Below are 24,031 nucleotides of genomic sequence, written 5' to 3'. Positions count from 1 at the left end.
TTTGGTAGTTAACAGGCTAACAAATTGTTATTTTCAGATAAAGTAGTTAGTTTTTTAGTACGATAAGACATCGAATTTTGACATACATAAACTGAACTGATTAAGATTTCCATTTTACGAAAACTTCACGTAGATACCAGGATGGTTTTAGGCTGTATTTCTTCCCTCCCCTTTCCCTTTCGAATACAACACTCATAGATGATAGGGATGCCGTCAATTACCTAATACATAACATCCATGTTTCGGAAGCCGCCTAAGGGAAATAAAACTTTTACAATTTAAAAATCCTGTTAAAATCTAATTCTGATCCATCCATTGGCAATCCCTTTTTTCAATAAAATTTTCAAAGCATCCAAACAAGTTTTATTTGAAACCTATGTGCGGCTGCCGAGCTATGATAAAACAAGTCTCTAACTAAGCCTGCCATACTCATGGAACTGTGAAACAATAACAAGAAAACTCTGCTTGGGAAAGCAGGCCCTTGAGAAATGCGACAATTTAACAGGAAGTTGACCACATACCAAAGACATTCCTTGCTATTAAATAACGGAATAACACCCCTGTAAAGTACTTTATTGCGTAAATGGCAATATTAACAACACTAACGTGATTCCCTTGACTTTCTTTTAAACAATTTGGGCGGATTATTTAATGAGCAAAACATCTATGTAATCTTAAAATAAGATTTTTAATTGTACTAAGCAAATAATGAAAAAAGAAAAAAAATTTTGAGAATTTAATTTGTATGTACGAACGCGAAGGATGAGAAAAATGTTAGATATATTTCCCGAATTTAATGTTTTCTATGGTATGCCCGGGACAAAAAAGAAGGGGCTAAAAACCTATTATTTAAAGTTTCATCGCAGTTGAAAAGTGCACTTTCCAGGAGATCAAATTAGCTTTGCACCTTCAAGCAGTGCCAAGATTTCATATTTAATTTTATTTCCATAAAACATTAGGTGTAAAAATTATAATTTATCCGTTCTTTTAACTATATTTTGCATGAGTTTAGCCTATTTAAATAAGTTTATTCTCAGGTAGACGACACCAAATACACTTGATCGGTACCCAAAGTTTTATAACCACGTTATCTTGTTCGTTGGCTCAATAACTAGGTACTTTTGTTGAATTTTGATTGGTTTGTTCCGTCCTAGCAGTGTTCAAACTTTTTAATCAATAATTTATATCTATATAAGGGTTAATATTATTAGGAATCCACAACTGATTGTCCATTAAGATCCCTGGTGTTTCTGAACCATAGAAAATATACCAAACAAGACACAGATTCAGTATGAAAAAAAATCTTAACCTGGCAAAGCCATTTCTCAACTGGCATCAAGTCCGATACAAACACAAACTTTTCTCCGCGGCTCATTTCTTTTTAGTTTTTCAACCACTTGTTCAACATTTTAAAATAATCTACAGGTTTTAATAAATTCAGACTGGCCAGCCAATTTTGAAAATAAAAAACGTACATAACGTACACAAAAAAAATACGTTACGTACATAAAAAAATTAAAAAAACGTACAAAAACGTACATTCCTAATAAAAATAAGTTAAATAATTTCCTAGTTACCTATTATCAATACATTTAAGTCTACTAGCAGCTACCTGTAAAGGAGAACCATAGCGAACTGACAGACACAAGATATCCTCTTACTCTATTTAAAAGAACTAGCGTCTACGCTCCTAAAGGCCTCTAGGGGCACTTGAGGAGGGGAGAGTTGAATTCAATAAAAAAAAACATGGATGACAACATACATAAGTAGCGAAGCTCAAAAGTTATTTATAGACATCTGGAAAAAAATTAACTTAAAATCAGTGAGCAATTAAAATTCATTTTTGGGGGGAGGAGGTAGTTTTTTTTCTAAAGTCAATTTCTCTTGGGAGGGTGGATGGTGACACTCTTCCCCAAAATAGTTATAAAACTTCCAAAAACCTATGAGAAGCTATCCTGTTAAGGAGAACCATATTGGTTCCGTGGTTAGCGAGATTCTTTGGTACAAACAAACAGACATCCTGTTATTATGTACAAAGTATATCCTATTATAAGGACCAGCGACTACGCCCTTAGAGGCCTCTAGAGGAACTTGATTAGGGGGGACGGGGAGTTGAATTAAAAACCCATTTTTTTTATTTAAAAATAAAAAGTAAAAAACAAGGATGACAACATCCTTAAGTAGCGAAGCTCAAAAGTTATGAATGGAAATCTGGGAACTACCTATATAAACTATAGAGTAGTGTCGTAAAAAATAAGCATTTAACTTATTTAAATAAATCACAAAACCTTTTAAAATATATAATAACGTGAAAATCTAGAAATAAATTCAGCTCCCAACCAATAAGCAAATCTCAATGAAATTTAGTGGAAGTATTAAGAATGAAAACTAATACAATCCCTGAAAATTACAACCGTCTATCAGGAATATGAGTAGAGAAAATCACAAAAACCTATACATCTAGGAATCGATCTAGCACTGCAACAAATAGACAAACCTTAAAGAAACTTTTTGAAAATATGTAGAATGTGAATTTATTTATTCCCTGAAAATTTCAGCCGTCTATCTTGAATAGAAGTCGAGAAAACCATGAAAAAAAGAAAATCTAGGAATAGATCTTCTAGCACCCCAACCAAAAGGCAAATCTCAATGAAAATATGTAGAATGTGAACTTATTCAATCAAAAAACAGGAGCCGAGAAAATCACGTTTCTCCGATAGCATAACGGACTGACAAAGTGATTATAGAGTAGCTTAGCTAATAAATTTTTTAGTGAGGGAGGGGGGAGTAGACCACCCCCATTTCTGATTTCAATTTTAAAAAGAAAGAGAAAATAGGGGAAGGGTGGTGATTTTTTTCTAAGAGTAATTTCTCTTGGGAGGGTGGTTGTACCCTCTCCCAGGACCTATGAGAAGCTACCCTGTAAAGGAGAACCATATCGGTTTAGCGGTTAAGGAGAACCTTCGGTACAAATAAACTGACAGAGAGACATACATCCTGTTATTACGAACTAAGTATATTCTATTAAATAAAGTAGTAAGTTTTTTGTCTGATGCTTAAGATTTTCATAACTACTTCATACAGTTACCGAGATGGTTTTAGGCTATTTTTCTACCATTTTGAATACAGGTTCTTAAATGAAGGGATATGGAAAGACAGAGAAAATAGCCTACAACCTCACAATGATCATGTCGGTTCAGCAGTTAGCGAGATTCTTCGTTACAGAAAAAAAGGATTTATAGGATAAATATATAATAGGATATAGAAATATTTTATCTATTGCTAAAGATCTCAGAAAATACTAGTCTTTGATACAAAGTAAATCAGTGCCTGTCTGTCTAAAGCTTAAGATCTTGGTAACCACTGAACAGATTGGGTTCTAATCATCAGGGAATATATCTACTGGTCCTGTGGTAGTTTTAGGCTATTTTCTTAGAGTGTGGGAAACCCACCCTCCAAAAAAAATCAACCACCCCTCAATTTATTTTTATAAACTAATGCAAATCAGCGGGGTGGGGGAACCCCCACCGCACCCTGGGGCGAAGCCTAAATGAAAAAAATAATCACAATCTTTTTTTATATTTTTTTTTGGACAAATTTCCAACAAACGATTCTATAAAAGAGGGGACGAAGCCTCTAGAGGCTAGGGGCGAAGCCTCTAATCCTAGTAGAAAGTAAAAAGCTTTGTGTCCCTACCCCAAAGAAAAAAAAGCAAAAAACCATCACAGGACTATTAGGTATATTCCATGAAGAGTAGAGCCCAATAGGTTCAGTGGTTACTGAGATATTAAGCTTCTGATATACAGACGGACAAGCAGACGGACAGACATCATTCTACTTTGTATTATAGATAATATACTATTTTTGTAATACTTTTTGTACAAATACAAATAAATATACAAATACTTTTATATTTATATTTGATTCTTATTCTTTAAAAACTGAAGATACCAAAAAATAAGACTTCTTAATCCTAAACTGAGCACCATATGATATCTCGGAAAATTTACCCAAGTATATAAAGAATTTGAAAAAAAATTATCGTAAAATCTATTAAAGGGGTAGTTGCATGAAATGCATTTAAACTTGAATTTAGTCAACTGCATATCTCTTTCTGTTCAATAGTTTAAACTAAATCTATAGGACATATATTTCAAATCCATAAATTTAAACTGTAAGTTTTAATAACATATATGCATAATTTACCTACATATTTTTGTTCTATGAAAATTTAAGATAATATTGAAATTATTTAATATAATACACCTATAGTTTTTGTTAAAATTTTCGTACAAAACATACAAATTACTTTTCTACTAATATTTGATTCTTATTATTTAAAAAAAAAACGTAAAACGTACAAAAATACAAATTTCAAAATACGTTACGTACACATATTAAAATAACGTCCAGAACGTACACAGATTCGATGCGTAACGTACAAAACGTACAAAACGTACACTCTGGCCAGTCTGTAAATTACATGTATTTGACAAACTTACAAGCTTCCAGGCTACGAAAAGGTGTTTTTTTTGTGTGTCAGCTTGACCTTAACATGACATTTGTTTGTTTAAAATTAAGGTTTTATATTTCTAGTATATATGAACGAACAATGAATATATTTTATCTTGGATGTTGCGAAAACGAAAATCGCGAAGAGCTAACATAACGATAACCCGCATCACCTTCCTTCCTACTGGATAAACGAACGACCAATAAATGAGTTTCCTGTTAGCAACCTAAACTGACAACAATTTTCCCCTGATATCCACACATATTCTATGCCCATAAAACACCTTTATTTCTTAGATTTGATTATTTTTGAAAAAGCGAGAAAACTGTTAAAATTTTGTGAACGTTACGCTTCCATAGATAATTTCATGCTAGTTACGTAACCATGATAATAAATTGGGTATGAAAAATAGTTTAATTAAGACAAGCCCAAAATAGTGATTAATTAGACACCAGAAACTTTGTAAAACCAGAATAATAAAGTCCATAGAAGCGAAGTCCATTAACACTAAAATTGAATAGGTAACTCAATAAAGGAAACTTGATATGGACAAACTTACATTATCAGACTCAAGTATAGAGATGCATATACCTTTATGCCTAATTATCCTAAGAATCCAAATTCCAGTATATTAATTATCTGCTGGACTCTACCGGTTCTGAGCCATACTGAAAACTCATGTATCGCATCGTATCACAAACAACAATACGATAAAACGGATGGATTCCATAAATATGTGGATTTCAAAATGCTAAATCGTGATTAAAAGGAAATCCAGACCGTTACAGGAAAACGCAGCTCATACCAATAACGAAATTAATTCGGAAGAAAATCACGAAACCTATACGTGTTTTTCAGCTGTCGTTGGGGGGCAACACATCGTAAAATTGACGACCTCTCCATTTGCCCCCCAAATATTATTTTATATTTATTTTGCTTGTTGGTTATACCTTATTCCTGGGAAAACGCGAATGATTAACAAGTATCTCTGTACCAAAGGACTTAGACACACAGTTTTAGAGCAACTCTGATACGAATAAATTAGATTCGGTTACAACCAAGAATGGCTTTGAACAATAACATTTAACTAAATAACACAAATATTTCATAAAAACGTTTAATTAACAAAAATATGTTAACATACATGAAAAACAATATATTGAGTACAGAATCTCTTTTGTGTGTGTGTGTATGGGGGAGGGGGGGTTAAATAGAATAAAAATCTGTACTTATTTTAATTTTTATTTATTGAGGAAGGAAAAAACAATATATGTATCACTTCTAGTAAAACAATTACCAATTATTTTAAACATTTAATAAATCAACCACACTGAGACACTTGTAGATAGAAATAAATCTTTGAATAATATAAATTTAACTTGTTAGAAAACCATGGGGCTCAAGAATAATAAAATAAAACAAATTATCTAAATTTTTTGTTTATATAAACTCATTGCTATCTACCAGATCTCTGTAGGAAAAAAATAAAACAATATTAATCAGATGGGAAAAACAGCACATTTGTACTCATTCTTGTCTACTATATAAAAACTACACAGAACTATATGAAGCTCTATTAAAAATCTTTATTTTATTTTATTAAGGCCACAGGTTCAATTGGCACTTTTCTTGCGCTAAAAAGTTCATTGAGTTAGTAATAGGTCTCTTGTTCAATCCATCCTCCAGGATTTCTGCGCAACAAGTACTTCCTGCTCTCGTCATACACGAAGATAAGCAGGGAGAAGGGGAGGGCAGGTAGCCACCAGTTGAACTTCAGGGGGTACATTCTCAAGCCCTTGTCCATGCCGGGGCAGTAGGACAGGAAGGCGGCAAGAACGGTCTCGAAAACGAGGCCGAAGTTCATGAACCAGTTCTTCATGCCCTGCTGGAACACGGAGTTACGTCTGGTCTTACAGATGATGAGATCAGCCCACTGTACAATGACAATGGAAACAAAGAAGGCAGTGTGGCAGGTATACTCGAGGACCTTTCTGTCCTTGTAGGTCCACTCCTGGCCGTAGCTGTCCTCCAAGTCGTTGATGGCAAGAGAGTCCCAGCTTCTACGCAGGCCAAACAGCTTGCTGGGCCAGAAACCGTTCTCGGCCATGATGACAAAGTAGACAAAGAAACCGGCGGAGGCCTGAATCATACCAATCTGACCATAGGCCATGGAGATCAGCCTCTCGTTTACAAGATTGTCGGTGAAGGGATTTCTGGGCTGACGCTTCATGATGTCAGACTCGGCCTGCTCGTAGGCCATGGAGATAGCGGGCACCATGTCAGTTCCCAAGTCAATACACAGAATGGTGACGGTACCGAGGGGAAGGGGCACATCAGCAAGGATAAACAGCAAGAATGGGGAAATCTCAGGGATGTTGGAGGTCAGGGTGTAGGCAATAGACTTCTTCAAGTTGTCGAAGATAAGACGACCCTCCTCAACACCGGTAACAATAGAGGCAAAGTTGTCGTCGAGCAAGATCATGTCAGCGGCCTGCTTGGACACATCAGAACCAGCAATACCCATAGCAACACCGATATCAGCCTTCTTCAGGGCAGGAGAGTCGTTGACACCGTCACCAGTGACAGCAACAATGGCACCCATTCTCTGGCAACCCTCAACAATGATCAATTTCTGCTGGGGAGAAGTTCTGGCGAACACAATCTCAGAATGGTACATAAGCAGTTCATCAAGCTGTTTCTCGTCCATGTCCTTGAGCTCACCACCGTGAACAACAGCGGCTCTAGCATCTCTGGGGTTAACCTTGCTGACATCAATGCCAAGACGCTCGGCAATATCCTCAACAGTTTCCTGGCCTTCGGAAATAATACCAACACACTTGGCAATGGCCTTGGCAGTGATGGGATGGTCACCAGTAACCATGATAACCTTGATACCAGCAGATCTGCACTTAACAACGGCATCAGGTACAGCAGCTCTAGGAGGATCAATCATAGACATAAGACCAACAAATCTAAGTCCCTCCAAGGGGAAGTTGCCCTCATCAGAATCAAAAGGATATCCTCTGGGGTATTTGTCAGCAGGCAGAACATAGTCGCAGAAACCAAGTACACGCTCTCCAAGACCTCCAAGAGACATGTAGGCAGTGTTAAAGGCATCCTTCCATTCGTCGTTCAAAGGCCTCTCGGTTCCGTCAACCATGATAGTGGAGCATCTGTCAAGGATTCTCTCTGGGGCACCCTTCATAACCAGGAAGTATCTCTTGTCGCTGGGGTCATCTCCATTCTCGTGAACAGAAACCTGGAACTTGTTGGTAGAGTTGAAGGGAATTTCACAAACCTTCTTGTTCTTTGATCTGTAGTCAATAACGTTTCCGTGGGTCAACTCAGTACACTTGAGGATAGCAGCCTCAGAGGCATCACCATTAACCTCTCTCTTCAGAATAGGAATATCACTCTGGCCAGACTTGAATTCAGCGCGGTTGCAAAGCATAGCAACTCTCTGGAGAGCAGCCCATCCAGGGGCGTTTCTGTCGAATCCCTTACCTGACTGATCCTCAGAGGTATCAGCCTCGTGAATCTTATTGTCGAACCACATGTGAGCGACAGTCATTCTGTTCTGGGTGAGGGTACCAGTCTTATCGGAGCAGATGGTTGAGGTGGAACCAAGGGTCTCGACAGCTTCCAGATTCTTGACTAAGCAGTTCTTGGAGGCCATTCTCTTGGCAGTGAGGGTCAGACACACAGTAACAGTGGCCAAAAGACCTTCAGGCACATTAGCGACAATGATACCAATCAAGAAAATGACAGCATCAAGCCAATGGTAGCCAAGGATAAAGGCAATGATGAAGAAGGTAACACCGAGGAAAACAGCGACACCAGTGATGATATGGATGAAATGAGCAATCTCTTTGGCAATGGGGGTTTCTCCAGTGCTGAGACCAGAGGCCAGACCAGCAATACGACCCATAACAGTGTTGTCACCAATATGGACGACCATACCGACACAAGTTCCCTCAACAGCGTTGGTGGAGAAAAAGGCAAGATTCTTGGTCTCAAGGGGATTCTCGTGGGTCATTTCGGGTCCTCTAGACTGAGGTTCAGATTCTCCAGTCAGGGAAGAGTTGTCGACCTTGAAGGCCTTGGACTCCAACACTCTGATATCGGCAGGAATTCTGTCACCAAATTTAACCTCGACAATGTCACCAATGGTCAGCTCCTCAGCCTTGATGTTAAGCTTCTCTCCGCCACGACGGACAAGAGCATACTGGGGCACAAGGTTGGCAAAGGATTCCATAATTTTGTCAGACTTAGATTCTTGATAGTAGGAGAAAATGCCAGTAACCGTTACAACAGCAGTCAACACAATACCCAGGTACAAGTTATCATCTGGAGGCTCCTCGAAAGCACTTGCCTGTATAGAGTAGGCAACGAAGCACAGAATGGCTCCGATCCACAGCAACATGGCGAAACCGGAGAACATGTTCTTACAGAACTTGACCCACTCCGGTGTCTTGGGTGGTGGGGTGAGAGCGTTAGGACCATACTTTGCATAACCCTCCTTGGCAGCCGCAGCTGTTAGGCCGCTTTCAGTGTTGGTGTTGAACCTCTTGCATAGCTCTTCTACGCTGGCCTTGTGGGTGTCGATCTCGAGCTCCTTCTTAAGCTCATTCAGATCCTTTTTGTCCTTCTTCTTAGCTGAAATAGAAAAAAAATATTAAATTTTCAAAATAAATAATAATTAAATTAACCTAAAAGATAAATCATGTAAGTCAAAATTTTTGCAAAAAGTCTCATAAATTGAATGAAAGAGAAAAAGAATGATAAATTACTGAATGAAAATAAACAAATTATGAAACTACACATGAGAAAATATCAAAATCTTATTTTTGTTAAAATGTATCCTAAGCGTTTTAAATGTCTTAACAATAGAATGAAAATAAGATTCCTATTTAGATAGACCATTTGTGTAAACACAAGAAAGGCAATACCTCAGCTTTAAAATAGGAAATAAAATTTTACTATTAAGAAAATATATATCATTAAGGCCATAAAGACATCCAATTAAAATCTAAAAGTAAAAGCTAGCAGCAATGTAATACAATAGCTATAAAAATTTAATATTCAGCACATTTAAATCATAGTAGTAATTTTATTTACAAATAAATAATGTACATGTATAAATATACAAGCTACATTGTATGCTAATCAAATGTGCTGTCTCGGGCTTTCTTATACTAATAAAATAAATTGAGATGATGTATATCAATGCTCTTGCTTTAATTTTTCTATTCATGATTTCATTGAGAATAATTGATACCAGTCCTCACACTTATACACACACACACACACACACACACACACACACACACACACACACAGATAATATCACACAGACCCACATGATCACACAAACTTATCACACAAAAATAATAATAAACACAAAAGCATAGAATTTTTTTTTTGATTTTAAACTTAATAAATAAATTCATAAGATTTTTTATAGTTCCAAAGTCTTTTAGTGCAGAACAAGACTTTGGACAAGAACAAAAACTTTGGCCCTTTTTCTTTTACCTTACCTACCTAACCCTTTCAAATCCTTATACAATATTAATAATAAATTTTATCCCTTTCCTAGCCATTTTGAATTTACTGGCACATGCAGAAAAAATTGAGGACAAAAATAAAAAAAAACTTGTATTTTTGAACTTTGAGCAAACATATGCTTCGCCTGAAGAATAATTTTGATATAAACAACTTTTTAAGAAAATATGTGTGCCTTTAAACAGCACTAAAACAGAAAGCTGTTTTTTAGGACATTTTTGTGAGAGGCAGGGGGTATTAAAGAAAGAAAATCAAAGGCCATAAAAGGATTAATAAACCTAAATTTTTCCAATATAAAGACTTTTAATTAAGACACTAAAATTTATTTGTAATTTAGAAACTAATGATTATTCTACATTTAGAAACTAATCTATCAATCAAATTCTGATGTGGCTAAGTACCCGTGAAATATTCAGAATATAAATATAAATAACTTCTATTTAAATCAAATTGATGAAACAATAATATTTACAAACTTTTAACACTATTTAACAACTTGTAAATTCTTTAAACAATTGGCATTGAATTGCAATTGATTAAGTTAAAAACAATAGATATTAGAAATAATTTATTCTTTTAGTTTATAACTAGAGCAATTTTACTTAAATCTAAATTATATTCCAAGCTAATAATTTTAGACTAACAATCAAATAATCTAAGAGTAACAAACTTTTTTTTATTTTTGCTTTATGTTTAAATCTAATATTTTATTAAATGAATAAATATAAATTATGAGTTTGTAATAAATAAAAAAAATATGGAGAGCAATTGCTGAAATCTGATCAGAATCTTATCTCTTATCAAGAAATATAAAGCTTATCTGAGATTAATGGAGTGTTAAGGTTTATTAGAATCAAAACAGTTAAAATGACTTACTATCCTAATTTACTTATTGTATACTAAAATAGTAATAAAAAGTGTACAGTTTAGATAGCTTTGTAACAAACCAACCCCACCCCTCCATTAAGCCCTAGATAACCAAGTATCAGAACCTCGCACCCTGTAATCCTTTTCTAAGAAATAATTAGACCCCAAGTAGATTCAGTCAACTAGAAATTTAATGAATTAAGTTCTTGCAAATCTACAAATGTGTTTTAAACGGCAATGATAATAAATATAAAATAAATACCTGTATTTTTTCTTGATATAATATTGTGTTTTAATAGGTATTTGATATTTAGACAATAATAATTTTTAATTGGCAGTAATAAATAAACTCTATTTTCAACTGGTTAAATTGTATAAATGTAATGGTAAAGAGGGCGAGGAGGGGGGGGGGGGGGGGGAGTGGAAGTCTAGTTTTCAATATGATAATGATTGTGCATTATTCCTTACTTTCATACAACTTTCAATTTTACACAAATTTTTGTTTATTTTTAAAACATTACTCAATTTTTCTTGAAGTTGAAAGAGTTTTGTTTGAAGAAAAATGAGATGAAAAATATTAAGTGAGATTTTTGAAGAAATTATGTCTAGTTTGTTGATAGATAAAGAAAATAATAAATGTGTTTCCATAAGGATGGCAAATCCATAAAAGCGAAGCATTAAAATAATACGAAAGAACGAACGAACATTAACACTTTAATTGACGCTTAACATGTCTAAATTCAGGTTAATAGCTTTCAGTTACGGAACTAATTATTGAAAAGTTTCGCTTTTAAAAATGTATATGATATGTTTAACTGCAAAAAGCCTTTGGCATTAAATCCTAATGGTGGCTATTTGAACAATTAGAACTAGTTTCTAGAAAAATTACTTCAATTATTTTAATAGAAAAAAGTTGAAAGTTAGTAATATATGATATTGACACTTTTTTCCTGCAGCAAAATAGAGAAAATTTAAATAAACAGATTTTGATTATTTTCTTTTCTCAACTTCCGTATATATTATGTAGGTAATCTATATTCATAAACTTAATTAAAATAAAATTTTCAAAAATATAAATTGATGACAAACATGATTGACACACAAGTTAAAAAATAACATTTTTAAATTAAAATTGTTGATCTTATGCACTTAATGTATGGCATATTTTTTAGGCGATAAATAAAATGATGATCGAGCATTTCTATCTTTTTATAAAATAAATAAAATCCTCAAAATAATAAGTTATATAAGTTATTGTGGATTCTATCAATCATCACGGTCTAGTGAGCCTTTAAAAATATATTTCAGGCCTAACTATGCCCACACAATTTTTAGGCAGCAAATGTTCTCTACTAAAACCTTTAATCTGTCTGTTAGATTATTAGATTTATCAAAGTGATATTAATCCCAACAAGTATTTAAGTATTAAAATCGTGTAAATTAAAACTATTTGCACATGGATTGTTTGATTTTCTATAAATTAAACAAACATTTTCATTTACCGATGCGTACACTAAGTAAATAATGTAAGATTAGGTAGTAAAATGTGTTATTATTGTTTAATTCTAATAATAAATGTGGCAAAACTAAAACCCATATGACTATCTAAAAAAGTTCTTGAAAACATTTTGAATTTTTTAAGAATTATAATTAGTCCGAACATGTATTTTAAGTACACGAAACTTCAGACGGAATTGGAAAAACATTCTTAAGAAAGAAAAATGTATATTCAAAAGGGAAAATATTTTTTTAGAAACGACTCCATAACTCAGTTCTAAATGAATTTAAGGAGTTTGGAGAAAGATAATTTTTTTTAAAAAGGGGAATATAAGAAAAAGGAGTAGCGGGAGGAAGTATGAAGTTTCAGTATAAGCTGACCGGATTCTATAGCGCTTGTTCTATGAATTACCTCCTCATTTTTCACCTTACTCCTCCTTTTTCATAGAAATCTGTCTATTTAACAGCAGTTTCACATCACCCCCCCTCCCCCACTTCATCCTAAGTCCAGTCACCGCGGCAGAATATTTTATATTGATGACTTCCCATCTAAGCTCAACAAGAACTTTCTTAAACTAGCGGCAAAAGAAAGTAAAAATCAAAACTTTTCCATTGTAATTATTAACCAAATATATGTGGAGTAATTTTTTTATATATTAAAATATGAAGTAGCTACGCTATTAAAATGCTGTAAATACATGTTAAGATGACCGCCTCCTTCTTTTTAAGATTGTAAAGGAAAGCAAGCTGCAGCCTATCTCAAACAGATGTAATAAAGATACGAGGGGCGGTCTTAGAGGGAAGGGAAAGGGAAGGGAGGAGAAAGGGGAGGGAGGCTTAGGAGTCATATGTTACCGGCAAAAAAACATGACGTAAGTTTAACTAAAATGGGACTTTCCAGCCTTATAATTTATCATTAGGACTTGTTTATGAAAGCTTTTACATCTTTTTATACTCTGCTCACATCATAAAGGCTTAATGTTTACGTTTTTGGTACATCTAATAAAACGTCATTGCGACTAAAATACAAGTTACTCAAAGCTTAGTTGCGTTAGCATTATTTTTAAGAAATCTGCAAACTTGATAAGAACTATTGAATCATTACAAACGTTTTACAAATTAAAAAGAAATACATTTAAAATTTTTAAAATTATTATTTTTAAATTAAAAAGTCATTGCTTTCTTAATATTTAATAAATATATAAAATGCTCAAATAATGCTGAAAATATTTTTATCAAGCATCAAATATTAGTTTGATAGCAAAGATGTTGTCAAAATGATGCGATCAAGATTGAGAAAATATTTAATCATGCACTGTTTACATGACCCATATCAACTAAATATGCCTGGAAATATCTCAACACAACACCACAAGGAAATTAAATTGTGATGCTTGAAAGAAAATAAAAAACTTTATGCATATTACATAATCAAATTACTATAAAATTAAATATTTAGGAATTTAAAAAATAAGAAAAGGCTTTAATAGGATTAGAAAGCTTATATGTTGATAATCTTTTAAGTTCTGTGTTTTTAAACTGTAAAGATATACATGATATATACTACACTTGTAAGAATTGGCGTCATTCAAACCCATCCAGCCATTATCTTTCAAAACTAAAAGGGGACGATCCAAATATCGGGATTAAACTAGTATCTACGCGTAGCGCCGCCGCGTGGGAAATCCACCTAATCAAGCAACGGAAATGTTCTATACTTAGACGGGGGGAAAATGTACTTTCATCTCTATGTATATTTATTTATACCAAAAAAGCCACAATATTAACGCAACTATAAATACTTATGAAATATTATTAATACCCGCAAAAAAAGGTTTATAGAACAAAATTTAAAATCTTAATATTTAATAAATATTCAAAATAAGCGACCGCTACCATTCTAATAATAACTTAGCTACAAATAACTGGACTCGACCGGACCTTAATTTACTAGATCATAAAATTATATTTAGTAACCCCGATCAAATATTTTATATGCGTTCCTTGACAACTGCAAAAAAATTTAACAATAAAAATGAGGTTATTATTTTGATATTTGTAAGATTATTCATACAATTAATCTTAGTAAAATATACATAAAGTATGAGGTCTCTTTTCGACAGGCATTATCAATAAATATTAACTTGATATGTAATAACAGAAAACAATAGAACACATACATATCTTTCTTAGAAATAAAATAGCTCATCTATCAATAATATTCTAAAATGCCCTAAAAATGCACTTGAAATTTTTTAGGATATAGTCCCTTTCGTGACAACGCTTCTTAAGGGCCGTTTCGTCGTATTTTCTCAGTAGCTTTTAAAAAGTTATTTATGGTGTTAGCCCCGAAGGGTTAGTGCACCCCACAGGAGCTAGAAATAGGAGAAAATCTACTGTGAAAATGCGACGAAACGCCCCTTAAGAATCGTTGTTACGAAAGGGACTATACCCTTATTTTTTTCATAATTTTTTGCTATAAACACGACGTGTGCATGTTATTTTAAAATCATATGGCTCTGTATGTTACATAAGGTGCATCGGAAGGTATCTCATTAGGAAAACTGTGACGTCAATTCATTTCAATTAACCGGTCCTTTCCTATAGATATTCAACAGGGCATAAGGGATAAATAAATGGTTCGATAAAGTGCATTTTACAATGTAGAAGTTAAATATACTAAACTTAAAATCAAATATTTTGTCGAATTTTGTGTGTTCCTAAGTCCCTGAAAATCTTGCATTCAACATTTTCGAATGTAGTTTTTAAATAGACGGTAAAAGGATAAAATATTCAACGCGATTCGTTGCACAATCACATAAGCAAATTTTAAAATTGTGTATTTTCATTTTAAATATTTTCAAAAAGGTACATTTTAAGGATACAAAATTTCCAATTGAAAAATTGAATTTTTGCCCAACTCCTATCAATCAATTAAAGATAACATTTATAGTTTGCCACAAAAACGTTAACAAAAACTTGTGTTATGATTATTGTGTAAACAAAAAGAAATATGAGATACAAATCTGACTTTTTTTATCAATATGTAAACTCTTTATAATACTATCATTATAATTTGCATTATATTTATATTTAGAAGTTTAAAACAGAGGAAAATATATGCAATAAATGATTTTAAGACTAAATAATATATGTATATGTATACAGCTTTTCTTATTTAAATGATCCATGTTTCAATTGGTCAATTATGCCTAATGATCTTATTCGATCAGGCATACAAACTTTAATAGCTGTTATGCTTCCTATGCTAGTTGAATATTAATAAGAACTTGACAAGCTTATCTCAACTTAAAGATAAAGAAAAGAATTTAGGGTTGATGGTATTAAAATATTTGGCTAAAAGGTTTAAATAAGTTGACAACATTCCTCTGACACCTACCATTTAGTTTTAACATTTATATTTTTTTTCCTCTCTAAATTGTAGGAAAATTGCAAATTTTTAGAAATGTTAACTAATTTTGAAATCTAATTCTGTGCTAAAAGTTAAGCAGTAAAACAAGGAAAATTTTTTTTTTATAAAATCGTAGAAATGAAAAAAACATAGTAAGGCGATTTTTATAAAAGATGGGTATTCACCAAAGTGAACTTAATTAAAAATAAAATCTGCGAAAAAAATGAAATATTTGCATGAGCTTGAATGTACTGTGTGGTAAAATGGAATGTAAAAAGATTCTTACTTTCAAATACTTAAGTTTTTTTGCGGATTTTTCACTCTTTCAAATTCTTTAAAAAATCTAATTTATAGGTAAAACGTTTATATGTACTGTTTTGGGCATGAAACTGATTAGATAATATACATATTATTACGATCATAAATTATAAAAAAAAAACAAGGAAAACTTTCCAACCATAATTAACTTGAAATTATGATCAAAATAATATTTTTGGATAAAAAAAATTGAATAAAACTTATTTTGCTTAGGAACTCGCACTGTTGCCCAAATTTTACCTACTCGGGCATTTTCACATTTCTTAAGATTTAGGGAAAGTTAAATACAAAAAAATAAATTTACGCTTAGATTAAAAAATTATGTTTTTGTCATTTTATGATTGATTACTTCAGGAGAAAATAGATAATTACAAAAATCCTTTTTTGTTTGGCAATTTTCTAATCCTTTTATCACTGAAGATATGGCAAATTTCTTTCACTAACATCTACACCACCCCCACCCCCCTTCTCTTCATTGCTTTAACTTTCCACGCCTTGACTAGCGTGGCGTGGTCCCTATCCTGAAATTCTAGTTTGACAAGAACACATCAGAACTACATTTAAACTCCACATATATTTACTATAAAGATGGGGCCCTAGTAAACTAACAAAACGTTTATTGTCGCACGTCATGTTTTTTGGGCGTAAGTTACCATATGACACAAAAACAATTTCTATGCAAAGAACTAAAAAAAAAAAAAAATTTTCCTCACTAATCTTATTCAAAACTGATTATTATTGCTTGTAGATTTCATGATGTTCTATCGAGGCGACTATTTTTAACTTCTGATAGAAAATTTAATGATTCAAATGAAACGAAAACAAGTCTACTCCCTATATTTTATCAATATGAATTTATTAATTTAATTTGAGTTGAATAGAAAATAAACAATTTTGAATGTAAAAATATGATATAGAACAAAGTGGAAAGGAAAATCCTAATCTGCACTTCCTTTTATATACATCAATTGCAAAATTGAACCTAGTAAAAACACATAAAAGCATACACCCATCGTATTAATTCAAAATTCATTTGGATGGTATAAGTGAGGGTCAAAATATTTTGCTAAAGCTAACAAGGACAACTTTTGTACAAGCAGCTCAGCTGTACAAAATTTTTAACCCTTCTAGTTCCTTTATTCTCTACGACATGAGTAAAAGCTCTTTGCTATAAAGTTAAGAAATGATATAAACATCCAACTAAAAACTATGATAGCAGTACAAATTGATCACTTTTGCCGTAGCTGCGCTTCTTAAAAAACTAGTCCATGTGATTGCATGATAAAAATTTATGCCCACTAGAAACCAGTTAAATACATTTCAGATGAATGGACCTTAAATTTGTGTTCAGCTTGTAACCATAAAAAAGGAAAATGTCCAATAAATTAGGCAACATATTTTCAACAAACCTAAAATTAAGCATTAAAATTAAAAATCAAAGTAAGATAAGAAAAATTTACTTAAGGAATAAAAACTTACTTGGTAAAAATTAAAGAGTTGCTATGCAACAAAAAAACAGCAAGCCAACTTACGTTAGACCTTTCGTTTGTAATTGTTGTTGGGACAAAAACTAATGTGTTTTCTGCTGTGATGTAACAGGTGGAAATTTAACCCCTCTTTAGCTTTCAATATGATGTCCCAAACAAATTGACCAAAAAATTAATTTACAAAGAAAATTCAATTTTTTTACAACATCAACAAATCCAAAAAATAATTGTTTAACTTTATATGCTCAATTAAAATGAAAGTTCTTTTTGCTTTACCTAGGTATCTAACAAATTGAATAAAAACTTTAGTACACAAAAATATTTTAGAAACATCCTCAATATTGCTGTAATATTAAGTAGAAAGGTCTCGTTTAAACAAAAAAGTTTCTCAAATTAAAAAAACTACTAATTTTATATAAAATATCCATAAAAAGTATTACTAATATTACTTAAACATCCTATTCTTCAAGTTTGCCCATGTTATTAGGGTCAAGCAAGGCCAATGCAAAATATGTCTTAATGAATCAATTGCAACACTTTTTTTCTATTTCGCTATGCAATTCTATTTTAGAATATCTCATACAATTTTAAGCCAATAGAATATACTTTCTAAAACTAAAATGAATAATAAGATTTTGTAAATAAAAAAAAGCTTAAATTGAGATCAAATGTAAACAAAACACTTTTTGATATGCCCTATCTCTAAGTTACTCTGTTGACCCAATTTGGGCAAAATTTCTGCGATATACAAACTTTTTAGAGCAGTTAACATCTGACACTTTGAGTCCTATGAGAATTTAAACAATCTCAGATATGACATTATTGTTTGGTAATGACTAAAAAAGCTGAAAAAAAACAATAACAAAGTTTTCAAAAGTAAAGATATTAAAAATAATCTAAAATATTTCAAAGCTAAACTTTAGTCAAACATTCTAGAATATGATTAAGAGGCATTATAAATCTGAAGGCATAATACATTAACCCTTACCACGCAAACTTAATAATACTATAATGAAAGTACTTTATTGTGTGCGCGGCTGTGTAGTGGAACCCCTGTGTGACCAATAATTGATCTTATATTCAGTATTAATGGTTGCTAACCAATTTTCAATATGTGCACATCAAGTAATATTAAACATATGCAACTTAAAATCCCTTATTTGTAACAAAGCTCTTGCTTGCATTATACTTAAATCCCCTAAAAAACTACAATGCATTTGCCTGAAATGTAGGTTTTAGTACATTTTTGTGGATATGGAAAGATATTTACAAAATAAAAATTTTGGGAAAATTTAAATTTTAGTGCTTAAGTAGTGCAATGTTTTTAATGGATTTCTTTAAAACTCTTACAAATAATAATACAAATTGATTCTAGAACACTATTCCATGTCCATTACACCTACACGTAACAAAATTTTCCCCTCATTCATCAATTGTTCGTTGCACCTTATTCCTTACAAACCAATAAACACTCTTAGAAATTTTTGCAAAAAAAAATACATTGCATCTTAGGTATTTCAAAAGCATATACCTATTCAGTGCATTCAAAATTAAAGTAAGCCAAAAAAGTCCTTTCCATAGGAAAAGAACCACTTAAATATTTGTTATCTTTTTAGAGTGCAAAAACCCCACCCTTAAATCCTCTTACCCACACACCCCTAAGTATCTTACAACAATACATGTGATATGCACAATAGAATGCTAACATAGAAACTGCAGCTGCCCCCCCCCCCCTATTCTTCCCCTTCCTCAAAATTGAATGAACTAATAATTGCTAGCTGCTGCTTTACTAGATCGGGCTTAGGGACGTGTTGCGTAATAAATATAGGAATGCATGGATGTTATGCACCTTATAATATTATTTCCAGTTTCATTCAGATGCATTAAGAAATATAAAAAAATTTATCTCCAGAACATATTTAATATCTATGTATTTGCCCAAAATATTTTTTTTATTTTACATTTTAAAAAGCTTGCAAAAATTATTTTTTCTTCTTCTAATAAATAAAGAGTTAAAATATAACAAAATAAAAGTTGATAACTTTTAATGGATGATTTATTGAGTTTCTTACACAATAAGGACTACCTAGACTATTAAAAAAAACTAACAACTCATTCTATAATCATCAATCTAGTGAAAGAGAGAAGAAATGGTATATACATGAAAGGATGATAAAATCAAAACTAAAGAAAGTGCATTCTTTAAACATCAAAGCCAGAAGTGGATCCTAAGAGATAAGATATATCAAAATTAATATTTTTGAGAAAGAATTTTGGTATTTTAAAAATTGCAACTTCTAAGCTCCAAGCCATATTTAATTGTAATTTTTTGTGCTTATAAATATAAAAACAATTGTATAACCATATGATTTCAAAACAAATATTTTTATTAAACAAAAATCATTAACTTCAACCCTTTTCCAAAACCCCAGAGCAAAACAAACCATGAAACTTAGGAAAATCTTTCAAGTGAAATGTGTCTAAAGGCACGCACACACAAACACACAGACAAATGCAAGAAGGAAAACCACCCCTTTAATTCAACTCTTCCTTTTCCTACCAATTTCCTTACCCCCATGTAGCAGCAACCCTTTGAATAGTTGTATATTGTCCTGTCCTGAAATACTGCCTATATAGGCCCTTGTTATAATATGAGAATAACTGGTCACATTATAACCAGAGCATATTATAATATCCTACTTATCATCCACTCTGCATACAAATTACATACTTGTCATTTAAGAAATAACCATGTTCAGTAAATATAGCAAAGGAGCAGGGTGGGGAAAAACCCAGGGTTTTTTTAAAAAAGCCCAACCCAACCCATAAAAACCCTTAAAACCCTGGGTTTTATTGGGTTTTTTCGGGTTTTATTGGGTTTTTTCATTTAGGAGTCAAATACATTTGATATATTGATGAAATATTAATGTTTATGTTGTTGTAGGTAAAAGGTAAGCAAGATTTCACAATAGACAAGATAGATAATGAAAAAAAAAACTGGCATTTCGATCAATTATAAACCATTATTAGCAACGGTGCACAAAATATTCTATTAAGGGGGAGGGGAGGTTAAAAGCTTCAAAACATGGAACCTCCTCCTCTATTCCTAAGCTGTCAATTCAACACCCCCCCCCCTCCCAGAAATTATTAAGGTATTCCCCTTTTTACATCCCCTTAATAAAACCCTCTGCACGCCACTGTAACTATTTCCTTTCATAAATTATTATGTTTTAGTTTAAAAATCAATTATGATTATGTAATTTACACAATTTATATATTCATCAATTTAGTAGCAGAGCATTTTCTGAAATTAAGTTTTGAATGAAAGTAATTTCATAAACATTTGAACAATAAGTAGAGCATCATTTTTATAAGGGGGGGGGGGGGGGGGGTTAATGCAACCATCTCGTAATCAATGATTAAATAGCACTTAGAACTCGAATTTCGATCAGAAATTTTTCATGAGTAATCCTTGGTAGGTCTATTTTCCCTAAATCGAACAAAAAGTTGGAAAAAGTAACGACTGGCGGCTCAGCCGTTTAGCCGTTTTTTGCCTATTTTGAGGGCAAATTCATCATTAATTACGTAGGAATCAACTTTTAAAACATATTTTGGTTTAATTCATGTTAAATGATAGCAATAACCATTTTTAAAATTTCTAGTACCTAAAGCAACCAGCTAGAACCGTTTGATAAGGTTTTTGAGCGACAAAAAGTATTATGTGTAGATATGTTTTGTGACTAATTTGCTCTTAAGATAGCCGAAAAATGGCAAAACATCTGAGCTGCCAGCCGTTAGCCATTACTTTTCCAACTTTTTGTTCGATTTAGGGAAAATAGACTTACCAAGGATTATTCATGCAAAATTTCAGATCAAAATTCGAATTCTAAGTGCCATTTAATCATTGATTACGAGATGGTTGCATTAACCCCCCCTCCCCCCTTACTTCATATTTTTTTACGTTTTTTAGGTAAAATTTGCTTTAAAATGTTATTAGATCCTAGTCTTTGAGTAAATAGAGGTTTAATTTGTAAATTTTAACGTGAAATTTCAATGTATTTTCAAAAACCCAAAAAACCTTGGGTTTTTTTTCAATGGGTTTTTAAAAAAAACCTGGGTAGGTTTTTTTGGGTGGGTTTTTTGTATGCCCACCCTGCAAAGGAGAGAGTATGGTATTTGGTAAGTAAACAAAATTCTTTGCATAGGGTTTATATGCAGATTTCCTTATTAAGTTTATCTAAATTCAACACTAAAGAAAGAAGAAAATAGGGCTTATACATAGTCTAGTTATAATAAACTTGATAAAAAAAAAGATTTATGAACTGAAGAAAGGAATATTTGTAAAGTCTTAAATTACATTGACAACTAGTATATTCCACCTCTAACCCATCCCCTAAGATTTGAAAAATCATTAATTAACACAAAATATTGCCTGCCAAAGTGCAAAGTAAGAAAATTTTAATATTCCCCTTAGAAATCTAAATAAGAACATGTGTGAATTATTTCCCAAAAGCCAAAATATTCATGTGTTTCCGCTTTTATAAATAAAATATAATACATATGCATATTTAAATTTTAATGGATAAATGTGAATTTAAATACTATTATAAGCTACAATTATAAAAAATTAAAATATACAGGTGTTTAGTAAACATAAACTTGTGGCCTTATTTTTTATATTCTAATAAAACATATTTTTCATGTCATGTTTAGCATATACAAAAAATAGGTAAAATAAAATGGAAAAATGACAAAATATAAACCATAAATTTTAGCAAAACACAGGTAAAATTCAAGATAAACATCGCTATAACGCACACACAAACATGACAGCCACACAAACACATAATACATTGCAAAATTTTTGAACCATGAAGAAACACAAAACCACAAATTAATAATATTTAGTATTTACATCCATATTAATATGACATCTCTTCACTAATTCATCACTTTAAGCACACACACATCATAAACAAATTATTTTATCAAAAATATTAAAAAATCTAAGATATTTAAGTAAAATTATAAAAATTGTTAAGTTTTAATGTTTAAATAATGTAAAAAAATAAGAAACTCACCGTCTGCCCCGCGCCCCATGGTGATTGGTGTGCGAGTGAGAAGAAAACTAGTGTTGTGCAGTTGCGCTACTCTATACACAGATACAGAGGGGGGCTGGGGGGTGCCCACAGGGGTGCAACAAAGTGCCTAGGAACAGGAAGAGATGGTGTGGGTAGGAGAGTTGTAGATTTTCTCTGGACAAGGCAGCACAGGAGAGGTGGGAAGGCAATTTATATGTGTGTGTGGTTGTAAGTATTGGCTGAAAGGAGAAGGTAGATTAGGACTATAGTTACCAGGGTTTACTATAGTCTGCCTCAAATTTCTACAACAAATATGCTTTCTTAACAAATCATATTAATAAATATAACTAACAGCACCTCTACTTATGTTAGAATGAAATATAATCTTTAATAAATAAGAAAAGAAAGCATCCCTTAAGTCAGGCACCGGCCTATGGAGAAGGGGGGGGGGAGATTTTATGATGTTTGGGATGACACAGGGGGAAGCTTGGATATAAGCAACAGGTTCCAGTTAGGAGTATGGGGAAGGATGGGAGGAGGGTGGAAGTGATTGGGCGAGATTGTGTGAGGTAAATAGAGAATGGGGTGGGGGGAGAAAGCAGATATATCCAAGGCACTGTATGCGTGTGTGTAATGTTTGTATGTAGATGGATGGTCACACACAAAAGTACAACCTGAAAAGAAACATAATTTTAGTTTTTTGTAGTTTAAAACGTTTTCAGGGTATTTTGAGTTTTTTTAGAGAATAATAATAGATAAAAATCGGAATTTAAAAATAAAAATGAATTCATTAGTTCTTTCTTTAGAAATGGATGTTAACCTTAATATAAATTGCCAATTACACAGAAAGTGTATAATTTCTGACACATTAATTGAACATATTTTAAAAGTTGATAAATTTCCGTCCACTTTGATATATATGTGTAGCAACAGAAAGGGAAAGAGAACTTAGGAAGTGTGCAAGAAGGGGGGGGGGGGGGGGGCTATAAGAAGAGAATATTCAGAAGACCTGTGACATAAAAGTACGATAACATATACATATATTTACTACAAGTACATGTATATACACAACAAGAGAGTAAAATTCTAACAGGGATAGATAGATAACTCACTTACATTTCTGAGATATTTTAATCCAACTTTCTATAGTACAAAAATGTTACAAAAGTACTATTAGTTGTTGAAAAGTACTCTCCTATGTTGAACAAAGAATACCCTGCATATTATTGGGCTTTTAAACCATTTTTTTTAGCAAAGCAAATGGATGGATGACGCACACACACACACACATACA

The 24,031-nt window shown here is 32.4% G+C and overlaps 2 protein-coding genes across 3 annotated transcripts in view; both read right to left on the bottom strand.

Annotated features, from left to right (window-relative positions):
- Window positions 1-1,432, bottom strand: part of LOC145334931 (uncharacterized) — a 60,153-nt gene extending 58,721 nt beyond the window's left edge. Inside the window, exon 1 of the mRNA XM_080180571.1 lies at window positions 1,310-1,432. Within this exon, the coding sequence (XP_080036697.1) occupies window positions 1,310-1,375 (66 nt within the window). The 5' untranslated portion in view covers window positions 1,376-1,432. The remainder of the gene's footprint in view (window positions 1-1,309) is intronic.
- A 4,184-nt stretch (window positions 1,433-5,616) lies between these two features.
- LOC145334657 (sodium/potassium-transporting ATPase subunit alpha-like) lies at window positions 5,617-23,041 on the bottom strand. Of its 2 annotated transcripts, XR_013884903.1 has the most exons (3): window positions 22,738-23,041; window positions 5,978-9,169; window positions 5,617-5,843 (listed from the first exon to the last, which is right to left on the bottom strand). XR_013884903.1 is itself a non-coding variant. In XM_080180205.1 (2 exons), the coding sequence occupies exons 1-2, from the start codon at window positions 22,754-22,756 to the stop codon at window positions 6,165-6,167; spliced, it is 3,024 nt and encodes a 1,007-aa protein (XP_080036331.1). In that variant the 5' UTR covers window positions 22,757-23,041; the 3' UTR covers window positions 5,617-6,164. The 2 variants fall into 2 exon arrangements, 1 of the variants encoding a protein (XP_080036331.1); XM_080180205.1 differs by having other exon boundaries at window positions 5,617-9,169.
- Between the last annotated feature and the right edge of the window lie 990 nt (window positions 23,042-24,031).

The sequence above is a fragment of the Acartia tonsa genome, chromosome 2, assembly GCF_053477335.1.
Source record: "Acartia tonsa isolate MP-2025a chromosome 2, ASM5347733v1, whole genome shotgun sequence".
Lineage (NCBI taxonomy): Eukaryota > Metazoa > Arthropoda > Copepoda > Calanoida > Acartiidae > Acartia > Acartia tonsa.
The sequence above is the reverse complement of the archived record's forward strand: the minus strand, read 5'-3'. Positions and strand labels throughout refer to the sequence as shown.